The 22,851-nt window shown below is 34.7% G+C and overlaps 2 protein-coding genes across 3 annotated transcripts; one reads left to right on the forward strand and one right to left on the reverse strand.

Annotated features, from left to right (window-relative positions):
* Window positions 1-6,179: 6,179 nt before the first annotated feature.
* On the forward strand, window positions 6,180-16,876 carry LOC142610247 (alpha-L-arabinofuranosidase 1-like). Of its 2 annotated transcripts, none has more exons than XM_075782008.1 (18): window positions 6,180-6,300; window positions 7,074-7,274; window positions 7,586-7,640; window positions 8,877-9,088; window positions 9,405-9,526; window positions 9,626-9,779; window positions 10,441-10,510; window positions 11,413-11,558; window positions 11,675-11,720; window positions 11,823-11,875; window positions 12,739-12,883; window positions 13,093-13,211; window positions 13,354-13,425; window positions 13,507-13,610; window positions 14,241-14,297; window positions 14,422-14,614; window positions 15,305-15,451; window positions 16,492-16,876. In XM_075782008.1, exons 2-18 carry the CDS (start codon window positions 7,095-7,097, stop codon window positions 16,639-16,641), a joined length of 2,025 nt encoding a protein of 674 aa, XP_075638123.1. In that variant the 5' UTR covers window positions 6,180-6,300; window positions 7,074-7,094; the 3' UTR covers window positions 16,642-16,876. The 2 variants fall into 2 exon arrangements, with proteins under 2 accessions (XP_075638123.1, XP_075638124.1); XM_075782009.1 differs by lacking the exon at window positions 6,180-6,300 and adding an exon at window positions 6,367-6,459.
* Window positions 16,877-21,431: 4,555 nt separating this feature from the next.
* LOC142609093 (uncharacterized) lies at window positions 21,432-22,021 on the reverse strand. The gene is made up of 2 exons (XM_075780725.1): window positions 21,869-22,021; window positions 21,432-21,827 (listed from the first exon to the last, which is right to left on the reverse strand). Exons 1-2 carry the CDS (start codon window positions 22,019-22,021, stop codon window positions 21,432-21,434), a joined length of 549 nt encoding a protein of 182 aa, XP_075636840.1.
* Window positions 22,022-22,851: the final 830 nt, after the last annotated feature.

Consider the following 22,851-nt stretch of genomic DNA (forward strand, 5'->3'; position numbering starts at 1 on the left):
TCAAATATTGCGGATCAAGCAGTAGCGCTTCAACGAATGTGTTGTGCCTATGATTATAGTTCATCAAAGTCTTAGCAATATAGATGATATTACTCATTATTGTCATATGGCGTGAGTAAATGAATTCACGTTGAAAACCCCTTTTTTATTTAGGAAAAAAAAAAACCCAACTTAATATTCACTTACGGCTTCCTACTCATACTATAGTATGAATGTGTATGTAACAAACACTTGAACCTTGTTTTTTGTATAAGGGTGGCAAATGGGTGGGTTGGGTGTGTAATTACCCATTTATCCATTTATGACCCGTTTATATATAAATTAATTATCCATTACCAACCCAACCCATTTAATTAGTAACCCAGCCATTTAACCCAATATGACCAAATACATCTAAAACTACTTGCATACCCTCTTGACCTCCAAAATTACCAAAATACCCTTAAATACCTAAAAGATGACAGAAATGCCCTCGTAACCTAAAAAATGACTAAAATACCCTCAGAATCTAAAAGATTATCAAAATAACCCTAAAACTTAAAAAATTACCAAAATTCCCTTGAAACCTAAAAAATTACCAAAATCCCCTCGAAACCTAAAAAATTACCTAAATTCCCTCGAAACCTATAAAATGATTGAAAGACTCTTAGAACCTTTAATTTGTCAAAAATATCCTCGAAACATCCAAAATACCCTAAACCTCTAGTTCGGTAATTTTAGATGTTTCAAGTGTATTTTGGTCATCTTACATGTTTAGGGGTATTTTGGTCATACTTTGGGTTTCAGGGGTTTTTATCGACCATTTATTATAGGTTTTAGGGGTATTTTGATCAATTTTTAGGTTTCAGGGTATTTTGGTTTTTTTTTTAAAGATTTCGGGGGTATTTTAGTTATTTTTTAGGTTTTGAAGGCATTTCGATCATTTTTTAGGTTTAAGGAGTATTTTGGTAATTTTTTAGGTTTAGGGTGTATTTTGGTAATTGTTAGGTTTTGGGGGTATTTCGGTCATTTTTTAGGTTTTTGGGGGTATTTTGGTCATTGTTTTAGGTTTTAGGGTTATTTTAGTCATTTTTTAGGTCTTGGGGTATTTCGATCATTTTTTAGGTTTTAGGGTATTTGGGTAATTTTTTAGGTTTCAGGGGTATTTTAATAATTTTTTTAGGTTTAGGGGGTATTTTGGTAATTCTTAGGTTTCAAGGGTATTTCAGTCATTTTTTCTAGGTTTTGGGGGTATTTTGGTCATTTTTTAGGTTTCGAGGGGTAGTCCTTTTTTTAGGTTTCAGGGTATTTCGGTCATTTTTTAAGTTTATGGGGTATTTTGGTAATTTTATGGGTTTAAGAGGTATTTAAGTTATTTTTTAGGTTACGGGGTAATTTGGTAATTTTTTCAAGTTTCAAGATTTTAGTCATTTTATAGGTTTTGGAGGTATTTTTGGTCATTTTTTAGGTTTCGGGGGTATTTTTGTTAATTTAAGGTTTCAGAGGCATTTCGGTCATTTTTAAGGTTTAGGGGGTATTTCGGTCATTTTTTTAGGTTTAGTAAGCATTTTGGTAAATTTTTTGGGTTTTGGGGGTATTTTGGACATTTTAGAGGTTTGGGGGAGGGTATTTTGCTCATTTTGTGGGTTTTGGGGGTATTTTTGTCATTTTTTGGGTTTTAGGGGTATTTTGGTCATTTTAAGGTTTTTGGGGATATTTTGGTCATTTTTAGGTTTCGGGAATATTTTGGTCATTTTTTGGGTTTTGGAGGAAATTTTGGACATTTTAGAGGTTTGGTGGGGGGGGGGGTATTTTGCTCATTTTAGAGATTTTGAAGGTATTTTGATCATTTTGTGGATTTTTTGGGTATTTTGGTCATTTTTTGGGTTTCGGGGGTATTTTGGTCATTTTTAGGTTTTGGGGGGTATTTTGGTCCTTTTTTTGGATTTTGTGGGGGCATTTTGGTTATTTTTAGGTTTCGCGAGGTATGTTGGTCATTTTTAGGGTTTTGGGGTATTTTAGTCATTTTTAAGTTTTGGAGGGTATTTTGGTCATTTTTAGAGTTTAGGGGGCATTTTGGTAATTTTAGGTTTTGGGGGTATTTTGGTCATTTTTTTTTTGGGTTTCGGAGGTATATTGGTAATTTTTTGGAATTTGGGGGGTATTTTGGTAATTTTTATGTTTTGGGTATTTTGTTCATTTTTTAGATTTTGGAGGTATTTTGGTCATTTTTTGGGTTTTAGGGGGTATTTTGTTCATTTTTTAGGTTTTGAGGTATTTTGGTAATTTTTAGATTTTGGGGTATTTTGGTCATTTTTTAAGTTTCGGGAGTATTTTGGTCATTTTTAGGTTTGAGGGGTATTTTGGTCATTTTCTATAAATTTAGATTTTATGTTGTTTATTTAAATTTTAGATGGGTTTAGTAGGTATTAGTGGATTTATCCATTTAGACCCATCTAATTAAATAACTAAATGAGTCTTTACCCATTTAACTCAAATATTCAAATGAGTTGGGTTAAAACTTATCTCAATAAAGTGGGTAATAAGTGGATTCATGAATATAGATAAAAATTGCGACCCCTAACTTTGCAGGCACGAGTTTTGAAAATACACATTTGTCGGCCCATCACATGTTAGCCCATCAAAATCCTCATTAACTCATTTGTCGGCCCATGCTTGTACCCATCAGCAAGTGACACCAATGACACAACCCTTGGTCTGTGAGCTTGGGTCAACTTGAACTTGAGTCCAATTTAAAACTGTTACTACCTAATCGCCTAAAGCTTGGTTCATTTCTAATCATTTGGATCCCAAAATTTTATAATATCTGTTTGCTGTCAAGTTGTTTTTAAGTTTTTTAATGCTTGTTTTTGGGCTGAAGAAACGAATATTTGTGAAATGAGGCTTCAAAGGCACAAGCAATCATACCATCGAAAGTGGACTTAGATGTCACAGGTGATCTAATATGGATATTTTGTCTTGGAGTGAACGCAAGGCACAATAAAAGAATACTCCACGTTATTTTCTGTCTTTTAATCATATTTATTTAGGGAGCAAATTGTTATATGTACACGCATGCACAAACCAGCGTACCAACCAAATGGCTTTAAAAGGTATACTGGTCTATATAGATTGCACAGAATCTCTCTTCCTACACCCCATCCCCTTATAGCTAGTCCCTATGGACAAACAACAATCAAAAGAAGAAAAAGAAAAAAGAAATACCCCTTGTGAATATAGAACACAATTATTCATTAATTGAAAAAATAAAAAGATTAGGAAAAAAAGTGATAATTTTTTTTTAATGTGTAATACATTCAATAGTAAAAATTCAACTTTTTACTCATATAAATAAATTGTCAAACAATCATCAAGGGACACTATGGCGAAACTTAGAAATTTGGATAGATTCCTCTAAAAATAATTAATATATTTATTTTCATGATCCATATTGCTATTAATTCATATATAATGAATCAATTGACTTCACTTTATTATTTTTTGAAGCATGTTATAAATAAATTTTATCAAATTATTGGCTTTGGACCTCTAGTTTAATCTATAAAATATGATACAGTAGATTTTATTCTTGGCCTGGCTCTTCGCATTACATGTAGTGAGTAGTGACCAGTAAAATTTTTATAACAAGTTATAAAAACCAAAATTTGAATGGAATATGTTAGGATGTCCTATTATATATGCGTATATATGGTGGTGAAAATTAATTTAACTAACTTCTAATCCTTAACATGCACTCAAGGTCATTTAAAAATGCATATTAAATATTTGTACACACATTTAATACTATAAGGGGTTTTTTTTTTCTCTTGAAAAAAATAAGTTAGTGGTAATTGCATCTGTTATGGCATGTTGTGTCTGTGGTTCGAATTTTACCTCCCTTCTTCTACTATCTACCTATCTAAATAAATAAAAAAATATATAAAAAAAACATTGTAAGGATATTAATCGGTAGATTATGCATTATTGTTCATTATTTATTGATCTATTGTACATAGTACCCAAAAAAAAAAAAAAAAAAAAAATATATATATATATATATATATATATATATATATATATAGTGCGTTGACCGATACATACACTTAGTTTTTATTTCTTAATTTTTATTATTATTGTGATGTAATAAATTTAATTAATGTTTATATTTTTCAAATAAATTATGAAAATAGAGTTGTTATAAAATAAATCAAAAGGAATAGCCAATTTTTTAGAACATAGTAAATTGTTCCATAAAAGTTTATACCTAATTTAATAGTAAGTTTTTGTAAGAAAAAATGGATTAAATTTTAATGCGCTATGCATAGTTCTTCCTAAAAGAGGGGGGGGGGGGGGTTATGATTAATTTAATTAGAGGGAAACTTGAAACAAATTTAAGTATGTAAAATCTAATAACTTTCTCCCAAAAAGAAGAAGAAGAAGAATGTAATTAATATTTAATTCCACTTTAATATGTTATAATAGATAATAAACTAGATGAATTTAGCATGAATACTAATCACAAATCAAATGAACTTTTTCATTGTAAGTAATTATTTGACCACATACTGGGTAAAAATTCCATTCACCTTCATATAACTTAAAAGTCATGTTTTTTAAAGTCATATTTTAAAATGAAATAACTAAATTATTTCTTATGTTTAGAGAAGAAATATCTTATGAAATGGTTTCACGTTACCTCTGTGTCCACCTTTAGGAAAAAACGAAAAGTATCAAAGATTGTTAACAACACACTTTTGGAAATTTTTTAGATAATTTTTTCAACTTTTGGCAATTTTTTAAAATCTTTTTTGGCAAATTTTTTAATAACTTTTTTCCTTTTTTTAATAACTTTTTTCCTTTTTTTAAGTGAAACAAAAAAAAAAAAACCTTAACAAGCATCGCCTAGTGCTTGTTAACATTTCATTTTTATATATTTCTTATTTAGCTATTGCCATTTTTCTCTTTTATCTATTTTTAATTTTCTTTCTTTTTTCTTAATGAAATTTTTGCGTGACATGATGCTGGTGTTAATATATATGGTAAGACTTATAGACTTATAGTATATACTTAATTTTTGTTTCTAATTATTGTGCAAAGCCAAAGAGACAAGAGACAAAGAGAGTGGTATTAATAATACTATGATTGAAACCTAATATTGTCGACGATATATTAAACGCGGAAAGAAGGTATGTTTTCATATGAGAAATTGAAAACTATGAAATGCAGCAGAGGATAGAATTGCCAAATTAGGGGGCCCACAAAACAAAATGATTGAGCTGACCACTTGGATGTTGTACCTTGTAATCCATCCCAAATAACTGCTTAGTTACGTGAAGGCAAGGCAAAGTGCAAAGGCTCAGACTCTGTAATGATTAAGATTTCAGACAACAAATTTTGAAACTTCATCTGATCCATTGGTCACATTAAATTTTAACATATAAAACATTTTTTGTTTACACTTTGCAGTATGCAATGGTTGATTTTTTTTTTTTTTTGAGAAGAGAAATATTTTATTTTATTTGGATTGTCATAATCAGTCTCTAAAATAGAGGTAATATCTAGGGATATATCTTTCTTCTAGACTTGAAATTAAGAGTGAATTGCTCGCCTTACAAGTAAGTGAGCTACAGTACTATAATGCCTACAGATTTAATAAAAATTAATCTTTGAAAAACAAGAGTCAAGATACTAGATGTCTTTAAGAAGAGGCAAGATATTAGTTGAGTCGGTAATTTTTTATTGATTTTTATCAACACCATTGCTAACATAAATTTTTAACTTACCACCTATGATATCCAGTTGTATATTTTTTGCCAACTTTTTTGCCAAATTTCTCATTGTAAAATAGCATGGAACAAAATTTAACTCCAATTATTCTTTTCTCTAAGTTCTAACTAACTATTTAGTAAATTATAAGATTACTATTATGTAAAACAAGCCATATGAAATGTCCCATAAAAAAAAAGTCATATGACATGTTAAAAGTACAACGTAATTTTTTTTTTTTTTAAAGAAAGAAGTACAATGTAACTTCTATGTAACTAAAAACTATACATTAATCGTCACTTATTCAATTATCACATACTAGAATATAATAAAATATCTTATTTTTCTTCAAAAAAAAAGTTGCCTAAGATAACTCCAAACAAAAAAATTTCAAATAGTATCAAGTACTTGGGCTTATATAAGTCAGTTGGGATAAAGTCCGTTCTTTAAGAGAGAAGTGAGAGACAGAGTCAAACACCCACCACTATTCTTAAGACTCATATCCACCCTTCCAACAACACTGTTCTCACTCTGTTTTTCAAACCAACTAACCTTGTAAGTGCTGTCTCTCTGAGAAATTTCGCTTACTTGAATTTATAATTAAAAATTTAGCTCAATTATGATTTTTTAATTTTGTGTGATCATTGTTGGGTCTTCTTGTTTATTATTTTCCAACTTAGGCTCTCCTTTTCTGGTTAATAATTGGTCTAAAAGGTTTTATGTTATTATTATTTTTTGTTTGTCTTTTACTTGATTAAATTGTTAATAAAGGCTGTAAATTCAATTTTAAGGCTCTGTTTCTGTTTAATGTTAATGGGTCTGTTCTAATAATATCTGGGTCTTTGTAGTAATTTTAATTTCAATTCCTCCTCTCTTTCTTCCTCTCCTCTGTATTCAATCTATAATTTTCAGTAATTTATTCGAGTGAACAACTTCTGCTGTATTTGGAATTGAAAAGCTTTTCAATCTCCTTCAGTTTCTCTAAATAATTTGATCATATACACCATATTGTTCAGATGACAAAATTTAGAATGTAGTGTGAATTTTTACTGTGTTATTAGCTCAACTATTTGTAAATCTCATTCTTTAGTTATTATTATTATTCTAACGTTTTGCATAGCTGGCTGTAGTAATCATCTTACAGTGACCAAATGGAATTGATAAAAAAAGTTGTTTTTGGGTTCCAATTTTTAGGCAGTTCCTATGTTTAGACATGGCAATTCACACCTAAGACCAAACTTCTGCTTATCCTGTTATATTTCTATTCTGTATAATTGATCAGAATGTAACTGAATAAGTTCCTTTATCAAATCCTTTGTTGTGAATAGATTGGATGTGTTGAGGAAACAATGGGTTCTTGCAAGGTCCCTTACAGTGTTCTTCTGCTTTACTTTGTCATTGGGACCTTTTTTGTGTCTCAACGTTTTGCTATTGGAGTTGACACCAACATTACAGCACAACTGCTTGTAAATGCTTCTGACGCAGCAGGACGACCAATACCGGACACACTTTTTGGACTATTTTTTGAGGTTAGTTTCTTGACTTACAATGCAGTTGCATACGTTGATAATCAGGAATTGATAAACGGGCCTCTATGGAGTTCTCAATTTTGGAGATGGAATCTTGATCAATTAGATTAGACATGCTCCATTTGATTTCAATCTTATAAAATGTCTTTAAAGAGACAACAAACTCATTTAATTAAGTTTTTTTTTTTTTTTTTTTTTTCAAATTTGTGACCCCGCATGATGTGTGAAATGACTATTTTCTATTTTTTGACATATAATTGCATGTTATAATTAGGGTGATTGAGCAGTTTCTCTCAAAATCGTTTTTGCAGGAGATCAACCATGCTGGTGCTGGTGGGTTGTGGGCAGAGCTTGTAAGCAACAGAGGTCATTTCTAAATACTATGAACTTCCAAAATAGAGAAAAGTCTGTAGAAAGAAGAAAGTTTTCTATTCAATTTTTAGGTTAAAATACACCCACACCCACACCCACACCCACACCCACACCCACACCTTTTGTGGTTTGATGCAGTTATCTTAACAAATTTTGTGTCCTCAAAATTTTTAATTATACCTCCCTGTGGTTTTTTTTTCTTCTGCTTTCATCCTCTCACTTTTAAAAACATTAATGGAAATTATTCTCATGAGAATAATTGGGTACAACAAGAAGTGTGATTAGAGACAGATGTATAGGTTCATGTGCATTTCATGTTACTTATTTGTGTTAATAATAAAAAAGGAAGTGGACAAAAGTCTTCAAAAAGAAAAATTGGATGCTGCAAGGGAATTTGTTAGAAAAATTAAAAAATCAAGGATTTTGAATAGAAATGTGCTAAATCAAAGGGCTGTAAGAACATTTTACCCTAATTCTTAATGATTTCTGACATTTGGGGTTTGCGAATTATTACATTTGTAGATAAAGAATAAAAACTTGAACATGGGTCATTAGACTACAGGGTGCAAACTGCATCATTTTGGGGAGGGAAAGAGGGAGGTGAGGGAGTGGGTGTGTTATAGCTTGTTTGAGTGTTTCAACATGTGCTTCTCACTAAATGCTTAGAATTACTTTCTTTATCTCAAATATTGAAATATTGATAAGAATTATAATCCGTGAAATTCTTTATACCCATCCTTCCAAAAATATATCACATGGTTCTAAATGATGCAATTATTAACAAAAATGTAAAAATATAGTGAACTTCTTTAACTATATTCTACTATATACTAGAGGTGGCACGATTTGACAAGATATTTGTTTATTTTATGGGACAAAAATGAGTGCAATATAAGAAATTAAAGAAGGATGAACTTTCACTTTGAGGAACTTTCATATATTTTAGGACACTCACAAAGGCAAGCACATCATCAATTTTTGGGATGGAGGTAGTATTTTATTTAGAATCTGATAATCCACTTTGCTTAATACCGGTGTTGATAAAATAAATTGGCTTGTTGAATTTTACCTTGTACTTCTATAGTATAATATGACTTTGCACTTCTATATATTGTCATGGACAACTAGCTTTTTAGATGCAAGATGCTGACCTGCTTGTTCATGTTTGGTCTACTCTAAACATATCTGGATTTTTCAAAGCTGTGGATTCTTATGAAGTTTCTCTTCCAGGTTTTGAAGCTGGGGGTCCTAATGTTCCCTCAAATATTGACCCTTGGTCTATTATCGGGAGTGAGTCATCCCTTATTGTATCAACTGACCGCTCATCACTCTTTGAGCGCAATAAGGTTGCCCTCAAAATGGAGGTGCTCTGTGACAGCGAAGGCACCAATATCTGTCCAGTTGGGGGAGTTGGTGTTTATAACCCAGGGTTCTGGGGCATGGTAAGGACTAGTTGACACCAATTCTATAAGATTACTGTTTTGTCTCTTTCATTCTTCTTTTTCTGTGCCTCTCTTACTTTTTTCCCTTTGCTTTAGAAGATTTACAAGTTGAAAAGGAGTAGGCATGGAACATTTGTTTTAATGAAAATCTTGAATATTAGGACATGGCTTACAGTCTGTGAATTCTAGTAGTTCATACATCCTAGTTGTTTAGACCTCAAGAGAGTACATCCTGTATTGCTTGATTAATAATTTATAGTTATTCTCCACTTATTTTTTGATTTGTGACAAATCCTATTATTTTGTTTTCCTTCAGAACATTCAAAATGGAAAGACATACAAAGTGGTTCTCTATGTTCGTTCATCAGGAGCAATTAACGTATCTGTATCATTGACGGACTCAAATGGGTTGCAGACACTAGCAACTGCTAACATCATGTGAGCAACATTTGTATATTCTTTGGGAATTCTGTAAATATTTTTCTTATAAAATGGGTCTTATGCATCCTTTAATTATACACTTGACTGCCCTCCCAGAGCTTCTGCTTCTGATGTATCAGACTGGATGAAGGTGGAGGTGCTGTTGGAAGCCAAAGCCTCGAATCCTAAATCAAGACTTCAATTGACAACAACCATAGCAGGACTTATATGGTTTGACCAAGTGTCAGTTATGCCCTTGGACACATACAAGGTACTCATTTGTGCTCATCACATGAAGTATACATATGCTCAAAGTGTGGCTTAGTCCATAGATATTATATATAAAATATTTGCACATGGATACAATTATGGAAGCATGATGTATGGTTTGAGATTGGTGTAACTATTGAAATTATTTATATTACATAAATCACGTATTTCTATCTCTTAAATATGATGAAAGGAAACCTAGGACCTCACAAGTAAATAAATGAAGGGATTGACTGTTGAGTGTCATCTCGAAGGATGTTCATTCAATCCAGACTGTTCACTTGATGTGATGAGGGGTCTATGGATTTTCCATGAGAGCTATCCTTTTGCTCTACATCATCCTTGTCCTGTACCACTCCACACATTGGATTTTATGTATATGAATCACTGTTTGTCACACATGAGGCATGGCATACAACCTTCTTCTTCTTGTCTCTTTTTTTTTTTTTTTTTTCCCTTTTTTTTATTGATAAGGAGGCATGGCATACAACTTATTGCATTTAAATTTTGATTTTGAAAATATGTTCATTAAAACAATACAATTTTTTTTTAAAATTATTCTTTCTTACTTTAAGGCCTCCCTTGCCACAAAAATCAATTGTTCATTTGTAGAAGTAGAAAAATAACACGATCTTGAATTAAGAAATTTTATATTGGCATAGGGACATGGTTTCCGAAGTGACCTTGTTGAAATGCTGACAGATTTAAAACCTCGATTTCTCAGATTTCCAGGTAAGGATAAACTTATATGATTTAACAGTTCTCAATTCAGTTTGTGTTGCTTTGAACATATTTACCTTTTGGAGTATTTTGACTTTGTTATGCAGGCTTCTATATATAATATTTACAATGCTGAGGTTTATAGGTTAAAATTATTTACATCCTCCCTTTATACGTGGTTCCTTCTATATATAATATTACAATGCTGAGGTTCATAGGTTAAATTTATTTACATCCTCCCTTTATACGTGGTTTGTTGATTTGAGTACTTATTTTGTATCTGCATCTTTTCATTATGACTGCAATCTATATAGCATACATTACTTAATAGGAGTGCCTTTGACGGTGGGTGGAATCCTTAGGTGTAATCAAGTTGAATTTTCTTAAAAGTTTTGTTCAAATGGATTTCGGTTCACTCTTCTTTTGGCTCTTTGATGTTTTTCCTAGGCCTTGTAGCTGTTTTTAACCTTAAATATTGAGCTGTAATTAATTTTTTTTAAAATTATTCTGTGGTAGTGTGCCATTTTTATATAACCTGTGTATGGGCTATGAACCCTTCTGGCCTTTGCTAAATATTTTTTGTTACTTATGGTAATATAATATTTTTTAGTCTTTTGAATTTTATGCAGACGAGCCTTGTATACTAGAAATTTGTGAGGTTATGAGCTAAATACTTATTAAATCTTTAAGAATGATCATTTTCTATCCCATATAACTGTGGTCCAGCCCCTACCACCACCTGCATCCCAACTAAAAAGAAGCAGTAGCTGGCTTTTGCATGCTTCATTGGGTATTTTTTCTGTTCATTAATTGACTGACAGGGTTGACATCATAATTAATTGGAAATGTTGTTTTAATCCCTCAGAAGTTGGAACCTAACTAATGCAGTATGCTTCTGAAACATATTGCATCAGGTGGCTGTTTTGTTGAAGGTGAATGGTTAAGAAATGCATTTCGCTGGAAAGCGTCTATTGGACCCTGGGAAGAGAGACCAGGGCACTTTGGTGATGTTTGGATGTACTGGACTGATGATGGACTTGGTTATTATGAGTTTCTTCAAGTATGTATCGTATATAATTTGGTGGTTGAAGGATTGTTGGGGTTCTTGGTAACTTGAAAAAATTTCAATGCACGCTGCTTGAGTATATCTTAAGCTGTAAATGTTTTGTTTTGCAGCTGGCAGAGGACCTAGATACATTGCCGATATGGGTATTCAACAATGGTACTTTACAAATGCTTGGCGATGTTAACTGTTTTTCTTTCTTTTTTAGTTTAGCAATTGTATAATTTATTTTTATCTATCTCTACTTTATCAATTCTACAGGAGTCAGTCATAATGATCAAGTTGATACTTCCAGTGTCATGCCTTTTGTGCAAGTAAGTCTACAAGTTTTTTGCTTCCTACTACATTATCATAGGCCAAAAAGCTAATAAATACTTGGAGTAATACAGATATTTAGGACAACTACTATAATAATGGATGCTAGTACTGCATCCCAAGCTTATCCGAATCAAAATTATGTTTTCTTTAATGTGAACAACTCTTCTCCAACCAACGTCCAAGCTTCAACTAAGGTGTTACTGAAGGACACTCAGATGAGGACACACATCTGTGGACATTAATGTCTCTTCAGAAACCAAGTAGGGTGTGGCGGTGTAGCAATAGATGAGGTGGCATTTAGGGGAAACATTGTGAGCTATTTGACAGATAGGAGATTTTTTTTAACGAAAATTTATTTGTTCACTATAGTAGAGGTAGAATAGGTGAGGCAGCATTTAGGGGAAACCTTGCAAGCTATTGACCTATATAGGAGTTTCTTGTTCTTTTAAGAAAGTTTATTTGTTCACCATGTATCTGTGAATTGAGCTCTTAATGCAGATAGGAGGAGTTGTATCAATTCATTGTATATGATCTCTCCTTCCCTTTATTGGTATAATTGTTATGGTGAACATATCTGAGCAGCTGTGCTTCGGGTTTGACATTAAGAATGATTAATTCTTCCCCTTGCTATATGTGGGATAAAGTATGGTAGACTTGCTAATTCACTGCCGTTATTTCACTAATAACTTGTTAACCGAGTTTCATAGATCAAATAAGGAAAAACAGAAAGGACAGAAAATAAAATTTTCTTGCTACTGGCATTTCCCCCATTCATGTAATCCAGCCTCACTGTTCAGTGCTAAAAATATTGATTTCTTTTTCATATGGCATTCTTTGATCACGTTTGCCTTGATTACAGGAAGCCCTTGATGGTATTGAGTTTGCTAGGGGTGATCCTAATTCTACATGGGGTTCTATTCGAGCTGCAATGGGACACCCAGAACCTTTTGACTTGAGATATGTTGCTATTGGGAATGAGGATTGTGGGAAAAAGAATTACCGAGGTTATCTTTGTTGTGATTTTTAAAAAAAATTTACTTTTAAATTGGTTATTGTGAAACAGATACAATGAATAGCTTTTTAGATATTATAATACGAGCATAAGATGGTATTCTCCATGCCTAAATTAATATATCTGATCTAAGACAAACTTTCTTGTTATTATACTATTTATTTTTTCGTTTTCATTATTCTTTAAATTTTCATTGAGCAGGAAATTACCTCGTGTTCCATAGTGCCATAACGCAGGCGTATCCAGACATCAAAATGATCACAAACTGTGATGGGTCTACTCAACAGTTGGATCACCCTGCAGATTTTTATGATTTTCATGTAAATTCTTGTCATCATTTATATTCATTTCAAATGAATGGACCTTTGTCGACTGATTATATCTGTGATAATATGAATGTCTTGGATTGTTGATTGGACAACAAGGAACAGCACTTGTCTTACTCTCTGGTTTCTTGTTCAGATTTATACATCCGCGAATGATTTGTATTCTAAAGCTCATAGATTTGATCATACATCACGTAATGGTCCAAAGGTGTGATGATGTGCCTCTGATGATTTATATATTTACTTTTGATTATATATTTTGAATAATGTTTCCATTAATATACTTCAGGCTTTTGTAAGTGAATATGCTGTAACTGGGACAGATGCTGGCACAGGAAGTCTTTTAGCAGGACTGGCCGAGGCCGCATTCCTTATTGGGATTGAAAAGAACAGGTTTGCTGCAATTTTTTAACTTGCATTCTTTAATATTTTCTGATGGGCTTAGGTAGCGGTGTTTGGCCAAGAGAGATTCTAGCAAGCCAACCCAAGGCAGTTGCCTTGAGGATTTATTTTGTAATAACAATACTCATTGGTGAGAGATGGATGTGATATATAAATTCTACAGATCTATGGAAACGTTATCTTCTAATTAGGCCTTTGTTGAGCCAAAAAGAAAACAGGAGAAAAAGAAAAAGAAAAAGAAAAAGAAAAAAAAAACATAAAGTGGAAACATATCAGCATTAGCACCAATATCCAGAAGCTAGCAATCAAAAACCGCGAAAGGAAAATTTTGCACAATGTGCTGTCCTCAAGCTTGGGATTTTGAGCCATCCCACTATGCCCTGGAGAAACTAGGCATAATGACACTAAGTGAAAAGAATACCCAAAAAGTTGAGTGACAATATTAATCAAGAAATGGTTTATTGATTGCTCCTGACCCTTAAAATATGTACTGCTTTTTGTGAAAGCTGATGACAGGTGGTATTGTTTTACTTAAATGCCAATTAGCTTACAAAGCTTCTCTATTCCCAACAATTCTATCACCAATCAGAAAGATGATTATTTTTTCATACTTCAATGCAGTGACATTGTTGAAATGGCAAGCTATGCACCACTTTTTGTGAATGCCAATGACAGGCGGTAAATTTTTTCCATCTTTACCCATGAAATATCTCTCTATATTTTAGGCTCTTGAAAGAGAAAAAGTGGCACTGTTTTTGTTTGATTGCTGTACTAAAATTGAAAAAATTTCTGTGTTTTTAAGGTGGAACCCAGATGCAATTGTCTTTAACTCATCGCAGCTTTATGGAACACCTAGCTACTGGGTGCAACGCTTTTTCACAGAGTCAAGTGGAGCAACTATTCTTGATTCAACACTCCAAACAAACACGTCACTTATTGCATCTGCAATTACTTGGCAGGACTCAAATGATGGCAACAATTACCTAAGAATAAAGGTGTACTTCATCATCATTGATCCCTGTATCTTTTTTTTACTCTAATGCTTTCTGAGATCATGCTCTACCCGCAATTTCTTGGCTAATTGTATAGTTTTCTTTTTGTTTCATTTTTTTTATCAGCATATAAAAATTCAAAGATTTTCTTAGATGTTACCATGAACAACCTTGGGGACAAAAAGGAAAAGGCATAAATTCTGAGTGTGCTGCAAAACTATTGGGTTTCTATTGCTTAAACTGCCTTTAAATGACATAAGTTCATGGCTTAGACTTCTACAATGCATGTGCATATATGTTATATATATAGGAGTTATAATAAGTCGGACCTTGATGCTATGGTTTATTCAAATTTCTCTTTTCATATATATATATATATATAGAGAGAGAGAGAGAGAGAGAGAGAGAGAGCATGCACACAAAAAATTTATATGGATAGATAAGAGGCAAAACAGTACAACAAAGGGTTATAACATTCGGGTAAGTATGACAAATCATTTATGTGATTTTCAGAACTTTGTCTATTTAGGTCTCTTACAATTTTTTTTGTTTTTTGGATGAGTGGTTTTTTACAGTTTTCATACTCAGTAGTTGCATTGTTAGCTTTTGTGATTATCTACTGAAGACATTGGACTATGGTTTAGATCTGATTTATGTGGCAAGTTTATCACGTTGGGATTCTTGCTTTTGCAGATAGTGAACTTTGGAGGTGATAAAGTCAATCTCACGATTGATGTGGGTGGATTGGATCCTAACTCCATACAATTATCTGGGTCAACAAAGACTGTACTCACTTCTGGTAATTTGAAGGACGAGAATTCCTTCAACCAGCCAAAAAAGGTACTTGAGGAATTGCCTTTTCCTTAAATATTATAATTATAGAAAGCACATCTTCTACTTGATACAGAAGTCTCCATGAATTCATAAATCATATGCTTTTTTTTTTTTAATTTTATTTTTATGAATGTCTTCTTCATAAGTATCTTAAAAAAATTATCTTTAGATATTCTTAAAGGTCAGTAAAAGTTATTAATTTAGAATTATGAAGTGAGTGAAATATTCATTGACCAAGACATTGGCATAATATTTGATTAATGTCGATTTGATTTTTCCAGTTCCATCTTTAACAAGCCAAAGTTAGGCGAAATTGAAAGCAAAACTTCTAAGCAGACTGCTGATTTAACTATAATCCAAAACCTTTTCGTAGTTAGCTGGATTTGGCTATTGAAATCTTATTCACCAATGACTCTATCTAGGATCATATCTCTTGTTAAATCAATGGCTGTAATGAAAACATCAGTCGATTCAGTGCTGTCACTATATACTTCTCTGTTGCTTTGATTTCTTTTGATAAGTAATCACCTTCGCTAATTTTGTGTTCCAGAAATTTGAATTTCCTTCGAGCAAAAAGTAAAAATATAACTCTGCCCCTTCTGCTTTATTAACTGTGAATGGCTTGTGTAAGTAAATTAAATGGAACTTGAAGCATATCAGATCACCAATTTCCAGTTGACTGGCATTCCAAAAACACGTTATACTTTGAAATTTCGTAGTCCTGATGCAAATTGTTTTAGTACTCATATTTTTTTGCACATTCAGCTTCTGACATATCACTCAATGATTGAACTGTATATTTGTGCATATATTAAAAAAACTCTCATTTTCAGTCTGCAGCTCATATTATAACTGATACAACTTCTATCTTCTCATGAATTTGTTAATTCTAATGCATTTCTGCTTTACCACCTGAGAAATCTCTCATGGAGCTCCCAGCACTATTTTTTTGGCAACAATAGTGTTGTAAATATGCTGCGGGTAAAATTTTTCCGTGGGTAAAATTTTGCCGACCTTAATTTTGTTTTTACTTCCATTATATGCAGGTAACACCAACCAAGACTCTACTTGAAAATGCTGGCACAGAAATGAATGTCATACTCCTCCCTCATTCTTTCACTTCATTTGATTTGTTAAAAGAATCCAGCATTATCAGGACTACAGGAACTGATTCTTCCTCTCGAGCTTCTTTTTAAACTATTAATTGATGAATATTTAGAGTAATGTTATGAATTAATCAAAATAACTCTATGAACATGACATTGTCGTTCGCTAGCTATTCAGTTGTAACGTCATGTTGTAGATAATATCAAACTTGCTGCCTTTTAGTTCCATGACTGTAACATCTTTGTGGAGACAATTCTGTCCTTTGGTTGTTTTCAGAGCTTATGTGTTTGTTGAGTGTTATTATATCAAACTTGCTGTTTTCCAGTTCCATGTTTGTTATAATATAAAAACTCTTCTTGTGGATGCATTACCTCTTTCACATATAAAAAAGAAATAGTAAGATGTTGAGCTCGTACAAAAGAAAAGGAAACTAATGAGATTAGCATAATCTTGCAAAAAAAAGAAGGATAAAATAGAGACAAGTTTCAAGAAAAAAGGGTGATTGGGAAATTATTGTAAAGACTTTTTTATTTATTTATTGGTAGTTAGAAATGTTAGACAAAGGAATTGATAGAAAACTAGGACAAACCTAATAGCATCCTCATTATCATGTTGGCTTAGATCATTAGATGAAGAAGATGCAGTAGTCATTGCCCTTGCCATCTTGAGGGGGAATCTTAAGAATTCAACTAATAAACCAGTTGTTGATTTGAGTTTGCTGCTCATGATTTTAACAACTGTAGCTTAAGATTATCGGGCTCTTTGTTGCAGTTCGTTATAATGTAAAGTTATACACCTATTATACCAAGCAATGTGTGTTCTTTTTCATACGGTTCATGGTTTCCAATTAGTCGAGTCGAATATTTGATTAGGACTGTATGACGGCTAATAGAGAGAGTTAGTTTTTAATACACATGTAACTCATGTAACTATGTAAGTTGACGTTATAGCAGATCACTATCAGACCATCGGAGATGTTTGTGGAGATTCAAAATTAAGTTCGATAAGTGTAGTTAGATTTACAATGAATAGGGTTTCTGATTTTAAACCTCTATTTTATAGTGAAACTATTCACCATGGGATTGATAAGTTCAAGCCTCTCAGTTTTCCTGTTGTTTTATTATGTTTCTTGGCTCATTATATCTCATTTTATTTATATTTTGGCACTCGCATAATATTATGATTATGTGTTTAACCTAAACCTTCCATGACAAATCTAATAATCAACTTGAATTAAAAATTCTTCTAAAAAATAAACTTGAATTTAAGATATAGTGTTTCGACAGGGATCTAAAGCTAGCAATGTCAAAGTGATCAAAAGGCCAACCATTCAATGTAAACTAAATCCAGTTGCCAATCACAGTTACATTTTCGGGCTCTTACACTGTTCCTAAGTATTTGTTAACTCTGAAACGAGGGGTGATATAGTCTTGTATAGCATAACTATATTTTAATTGATTATTTTCCATGACGCATAATATACAAACACTCAAGAAAAAAATTATTAAGGGGATTGCCAATCTTAATTATACATTCTCTTTTTTTTTTTTGGGGGGGGGGGGGGGCAATTATGGAATAACCTATTTTCTGCAAAACTAAATAAACATTCATCAGAATAATCCAATATAATAGCTCTTGCAGCCTACTTTCTGTCCCCCAAGGGACAACTGCTCCTCGACCTCCTCGGTTTTTCTGATCCACCGAGCATCTAGAATGTCTTGATTGGGCTGAGCTTGATTTGATAAATAGTTGGGCCTAAATACTCCTCGAGCTGATCTTGTCATTTAGAAAGAAAAAAAAATTCTATAATTTTATTAAATTTTCTATGAATTATAATTTGTTTTTTGTTTTTCATAATTTATTTGGAGTCAAGCATCTTGATTGTCAAGCATCACATTCACTAGAATTTAGATGTCAAAGTTAATGTGGATTCCACCAAATTAAACGCCACCTTAAGGCCTTAACTATGTATAATATATCTCTCCAAAAAATAAAAAAAAATGTATAACATATATATGATGATTTTTTTTTAATTTTTTTGATAATCAAACACCTCAAATAGCATTCATTAAACTGGACTAAAGTCCAAAATTGATACATCTTTGGTTACATGGTATTCAATGATGGGTGGGATATCCTTGACCCAGATAACATAATTCACTAATTTTGCATGCCTTGCCAGTAAATGGGCAGCCATATTACAAGCTCTACGAACATAGTTTACTTTCCACACCTGGACTTTACATTTATGCCTTTGGATACCTTCAATAATCATCTAGATAGAGGTTGGGGGAGAGCTGCAGCCCATCAGCGCATCTGTTACCTTAAGCGCATCTCCCTCCCGCACAATCTGCTTTAGCCCGAGGTCCCCAGCTAGCAGCAAACCCTCTTCAAAGGCCTTAGCTTCCACTTCCAGCGCTCCTAGAGGAGCATCCATCCTCTTGCTCATCTCTCCCATGATTTCTCCCCTCTCGTTCCTGATTACAATCCCAATTCCATAGCTGCCTAACTCTTTAAACACCGCCCTATCTACATTTACTTTATACCATCCTTCACTAGGAGGGGTCCATCTTTCTACTCTCGGAGGGGCAAGTTGACTTGGGGCACCAATATGCTTACTAAATTCCTCAACAAAAGCATTAGCCTCAGCCACAATCCTTCTCGCTTCCTTACCTTTTCCTTCAAATTTTACAGCATTCTTGTTCTCCCAAATGCACCACGCTTTGCACGCTAGGCGCTCCAGCACACCCTCCTTTCGCTTTTTCCAAAACTGCCAAACCACATCAATGAAGTCACGGTGAGGGAGGCATCCCCCCGGTAAATATATCTTGGCTTCCTTCCAAACCACTTTTGCCATCCAGCAATCCCACAAGGCATGACCTGAGGACTCCACCTTCCCACATAGCCCACACTCATCCCCTTTGGACACCTTCTAGAGCCAAAGGCAATAATTAGTAGGAATGATAATCCTACAAGCCCTCCACATAAAGTGTCTAACTTACTTGGATACTTAAAACCCCAAATAGCCTTCCAAAATTCTTTTTTCTTATTCTGATTTGATTCCTCACTTCCAGTCCCTTTGCCTCTACCTTTCATCAGCCACCCGTGTGCTACATGGTAGGCACTCTTCACCGTGAAATTACCTTTTTTGGTCCAAGCCCAGACCAAGGCATCATCCGGCAAATTTTGGCTGATTGGGATGCTCAGAATAGCCTCCGCTTCTTGAGGTAAGAAACTGTCTTTCACAATACTAGTGTTCCACCTCCCAATCTCCCGGTCTAAAAGATTCTCCACTAGCTCACCTTCGAAATTTTGTGGCCGAGGACTTACTACCCTAAACGAATTAGGAGTCGGGATCCACCTATCTGCCCATATCCTTACTCTTCGCCCATTTCCAATATTCCATCGCAGGCCACTATTAAGAACCCCTCTTGCAGCCACCAGACTTCTTTGTGTTTTTGCTGAAAAAGAGGGACGTTTTCTCTCTATTGAGCTTCTGCCCCGGCTCCCTTTCATAGACCTCAAGGATTTTTAAAAGTCTAAGCCCTTCCTCCTTGAGGCATTGCAAAACACTATATAGCCGTCAACAAAAAGTAAATGAGAAACCAAAAGAGCTCGCCTACATACTGCTATGCCTCTTGGAATTCCCCCATTTTCATTCTTTCTAAGCATGGCTGAGAGGCCTTCAGCACACAGAAGGGAAAGGTATGGTGATATCGGGTCCCCTTGCCTAAGTCCACAAGTAGGAACGATCCTCCCCTTTGGTTCTCCACTTAGAAGCACGGAGTGTGAGACCGTGGTCACACACATCATCATCAAGGAGATCCACCTTTCTTGGAAACCCAATTTGCTCATCATCGCCTCCAAATATGCCCATTCAACCTGGTCATACACCTTACTCATATCCAGCTTTATCACCATCAAACCCTTTTTTTCCTTTCCTCCTCTGATTTATGCAGTGCATGATTTCGAAAGCCACAAGGATGTTGTCTGTAATTTGCCTTCCTGGTACGAAGGCGCTTTGGGCATCGCTAATAACTTCCGGGAGAATTCTCTTCAACTTGTTAGCCAAAACTTTTGATACAAGTTTATAAATAACATTACATAGGCTTATTGGTCAAAAGTCCGTTATCTTTTGGGGACAATTAACTTTAGGAATTAGACATACATAAGTGTCATTTAAGCCACTTGGCATAACACCTATTCTAAAGGTCTGGAGGACATAGTCTACTACCTGAGGGCCAACAATCTTCCAATATTTTTGAAAAAATATAGGCGACATACTGTCTGGGCCTGGAGACTTTGTGGGATGCATCTACTTTAGCGCACACTAGACCTCCTCTCCTCTTAAGTCCCTTAGTAGGTCTTCATTCATCTCTTCTGAAACCCTTCTGTCCACAGCCCCCAAGCTAGCCCTGAAGTCAACTGGGAAGCTTGTACTATATATTTCCTTGAAATGTGTCAAAATTATATCTTCCACCTCTTCACAGTCCTTTCTCCATCTGCCCCTTGAGTCACACAATCCTTCAATCCTATTTTTTCGACGTCTGTTACTAGCCGTAGCATAAAAAAATTTTGTATTCCGGTCCCCGCACTTAACCCTTAAAGCTCTTGACCTCTGGTTCTACATCATTTCCTCACAAATCAGTATTTTGTTTATCTCCTTTTTCAGTGCCTAAATCTCCTCCGCTGGTTCGTGTAGCAAATTTAACTCTTCCAACTGCTGTAGCTGACTCTGCTTCTGCTTTAAACACTTATTTGTATTGTCGAACACCCTATGGTTCCAGGTCTGCAAGTGATCTTGGCAGCACTTTAACCTATCCCGTACCTACACATCCAGATTGGCATTCAAAGGATCCCAGGTTGCTTCGATCACCTCTCAACAACCCTCCTCTCTAGTCCACATGGCTTCAAACATGAACCGTTTACTACTTCTCCTTCTTTGAACCCGTTGCCTGAGGGACAATTTTAGTAGACAATGATCTGAGGATGCCATTGCTTTGTGAAAAACTTTTCCCTCAAGGAACATCTTCATCCACTCCTCATTTGCCACAAACCTATCCAACCTGACCAACGAACGCTGCTCACTGAACCTACCATTACACCAAGTGAAACGTTGACCCACCAAACCCAAATCCCTAAGACCACAATCAAATAAACACTCTCTAAAAATCTCCATCTGTCTTGCATCCCTGTCTAACCAACCCAATTTCTTATCGGATTGCACAATTTCGTTAAAATCCCTGAAGACTACCCACGGCAGATCACACTGCCTCTTTAGTGATTCAAGTAATCTCTAAGAAATAAATCTCATACCTGCATCAGGGTGTCCGTAGAACCCCGTTGCCCGCCATGGTTAAGCGCCGACACCCTCACGAACCACCACGTTGATGTGCGCATTTGAACATCTTTTGAAACACACATCAGCCCCTTCCTTCCATAACATCGCCAAACCCCCACTCCGGCCATCGCTTGGCACTATAATCCCCTAAGTAAGGTTAAGCTTTCTTTGAATTGCCTTTATTCTCTTCTGATTTGCCTTGGCCTCCGATAAGAAAACCAAAACAGGGTCGGAATTTTTTACTTCATTGGTGAGTGAACGAACCGCCGGAGCTGACCCAAGGCCCCAACAGTTCCATGCCAAGAGGCTCATTGGGCTCGACGGTGCTGCTTCGCAGCATTCGCCACACCGCCATCCTTTTTAGTCTCATTTTCAACCTCAACACGTTCCTGCATTTCCACTCTCCTTCTTTTCACTTCCAAGGTGTTCTGATCTAGCTCTATAGATGGGTTTTGAGCACTTCTTTCTTTCTGCACTAGGCTTAGGGCTTTTTCTTTGCCTTTGGTTTGGCCCTCACGGGCTCTCCTCTTCCAATGCCCACTAGTTGGGCCCAGGACCTCCGCAACCCATCCTAACTCCATGTCATAAGTCATGGCCATTAGGCCTTCCCTATCTCTTGTTAAACCCCAACCCACGTGACCTCCCTCCTCTTGCACCTCTACCGCGGGCTCAAATTTAAATATTGGGGTCTCTGCCTAATATGTCTCCCTCGCTCCCTGTCCACTTTTTACAATCCCAATGTTAGTCTGCTCTCTGCCCACGCCTTCTTTCACCAAAATATCACTACTTTCTTTTGAGGCTCCTTCGATGGTGTTGACCAAACCCTCTTCATGATAATCCACGCTGCCCCATGCTCTGGCCCTTAAGACCTGTGTCGTGCTTTCCAAGGTTTTTTCCTCGATGGTCTGCACCTCTGTCGTTCCTTTATCAGCCCCTACCTCTTCATACCTCGATGTCT

Source organism: Castanea sativa, chromosome 9, assembly GCF_040712315.1.
Source record: "Castanea sativa cultivar Marrone di Chiusa Pesio chromosome 9, ASM4071231v1".
Lineage (NCBI taxonomy): Eukaryota > Viridiplantae > Streptophyta > Magnoliopsida > Fagales > Fagaceae > Castanea > Castanea sativa.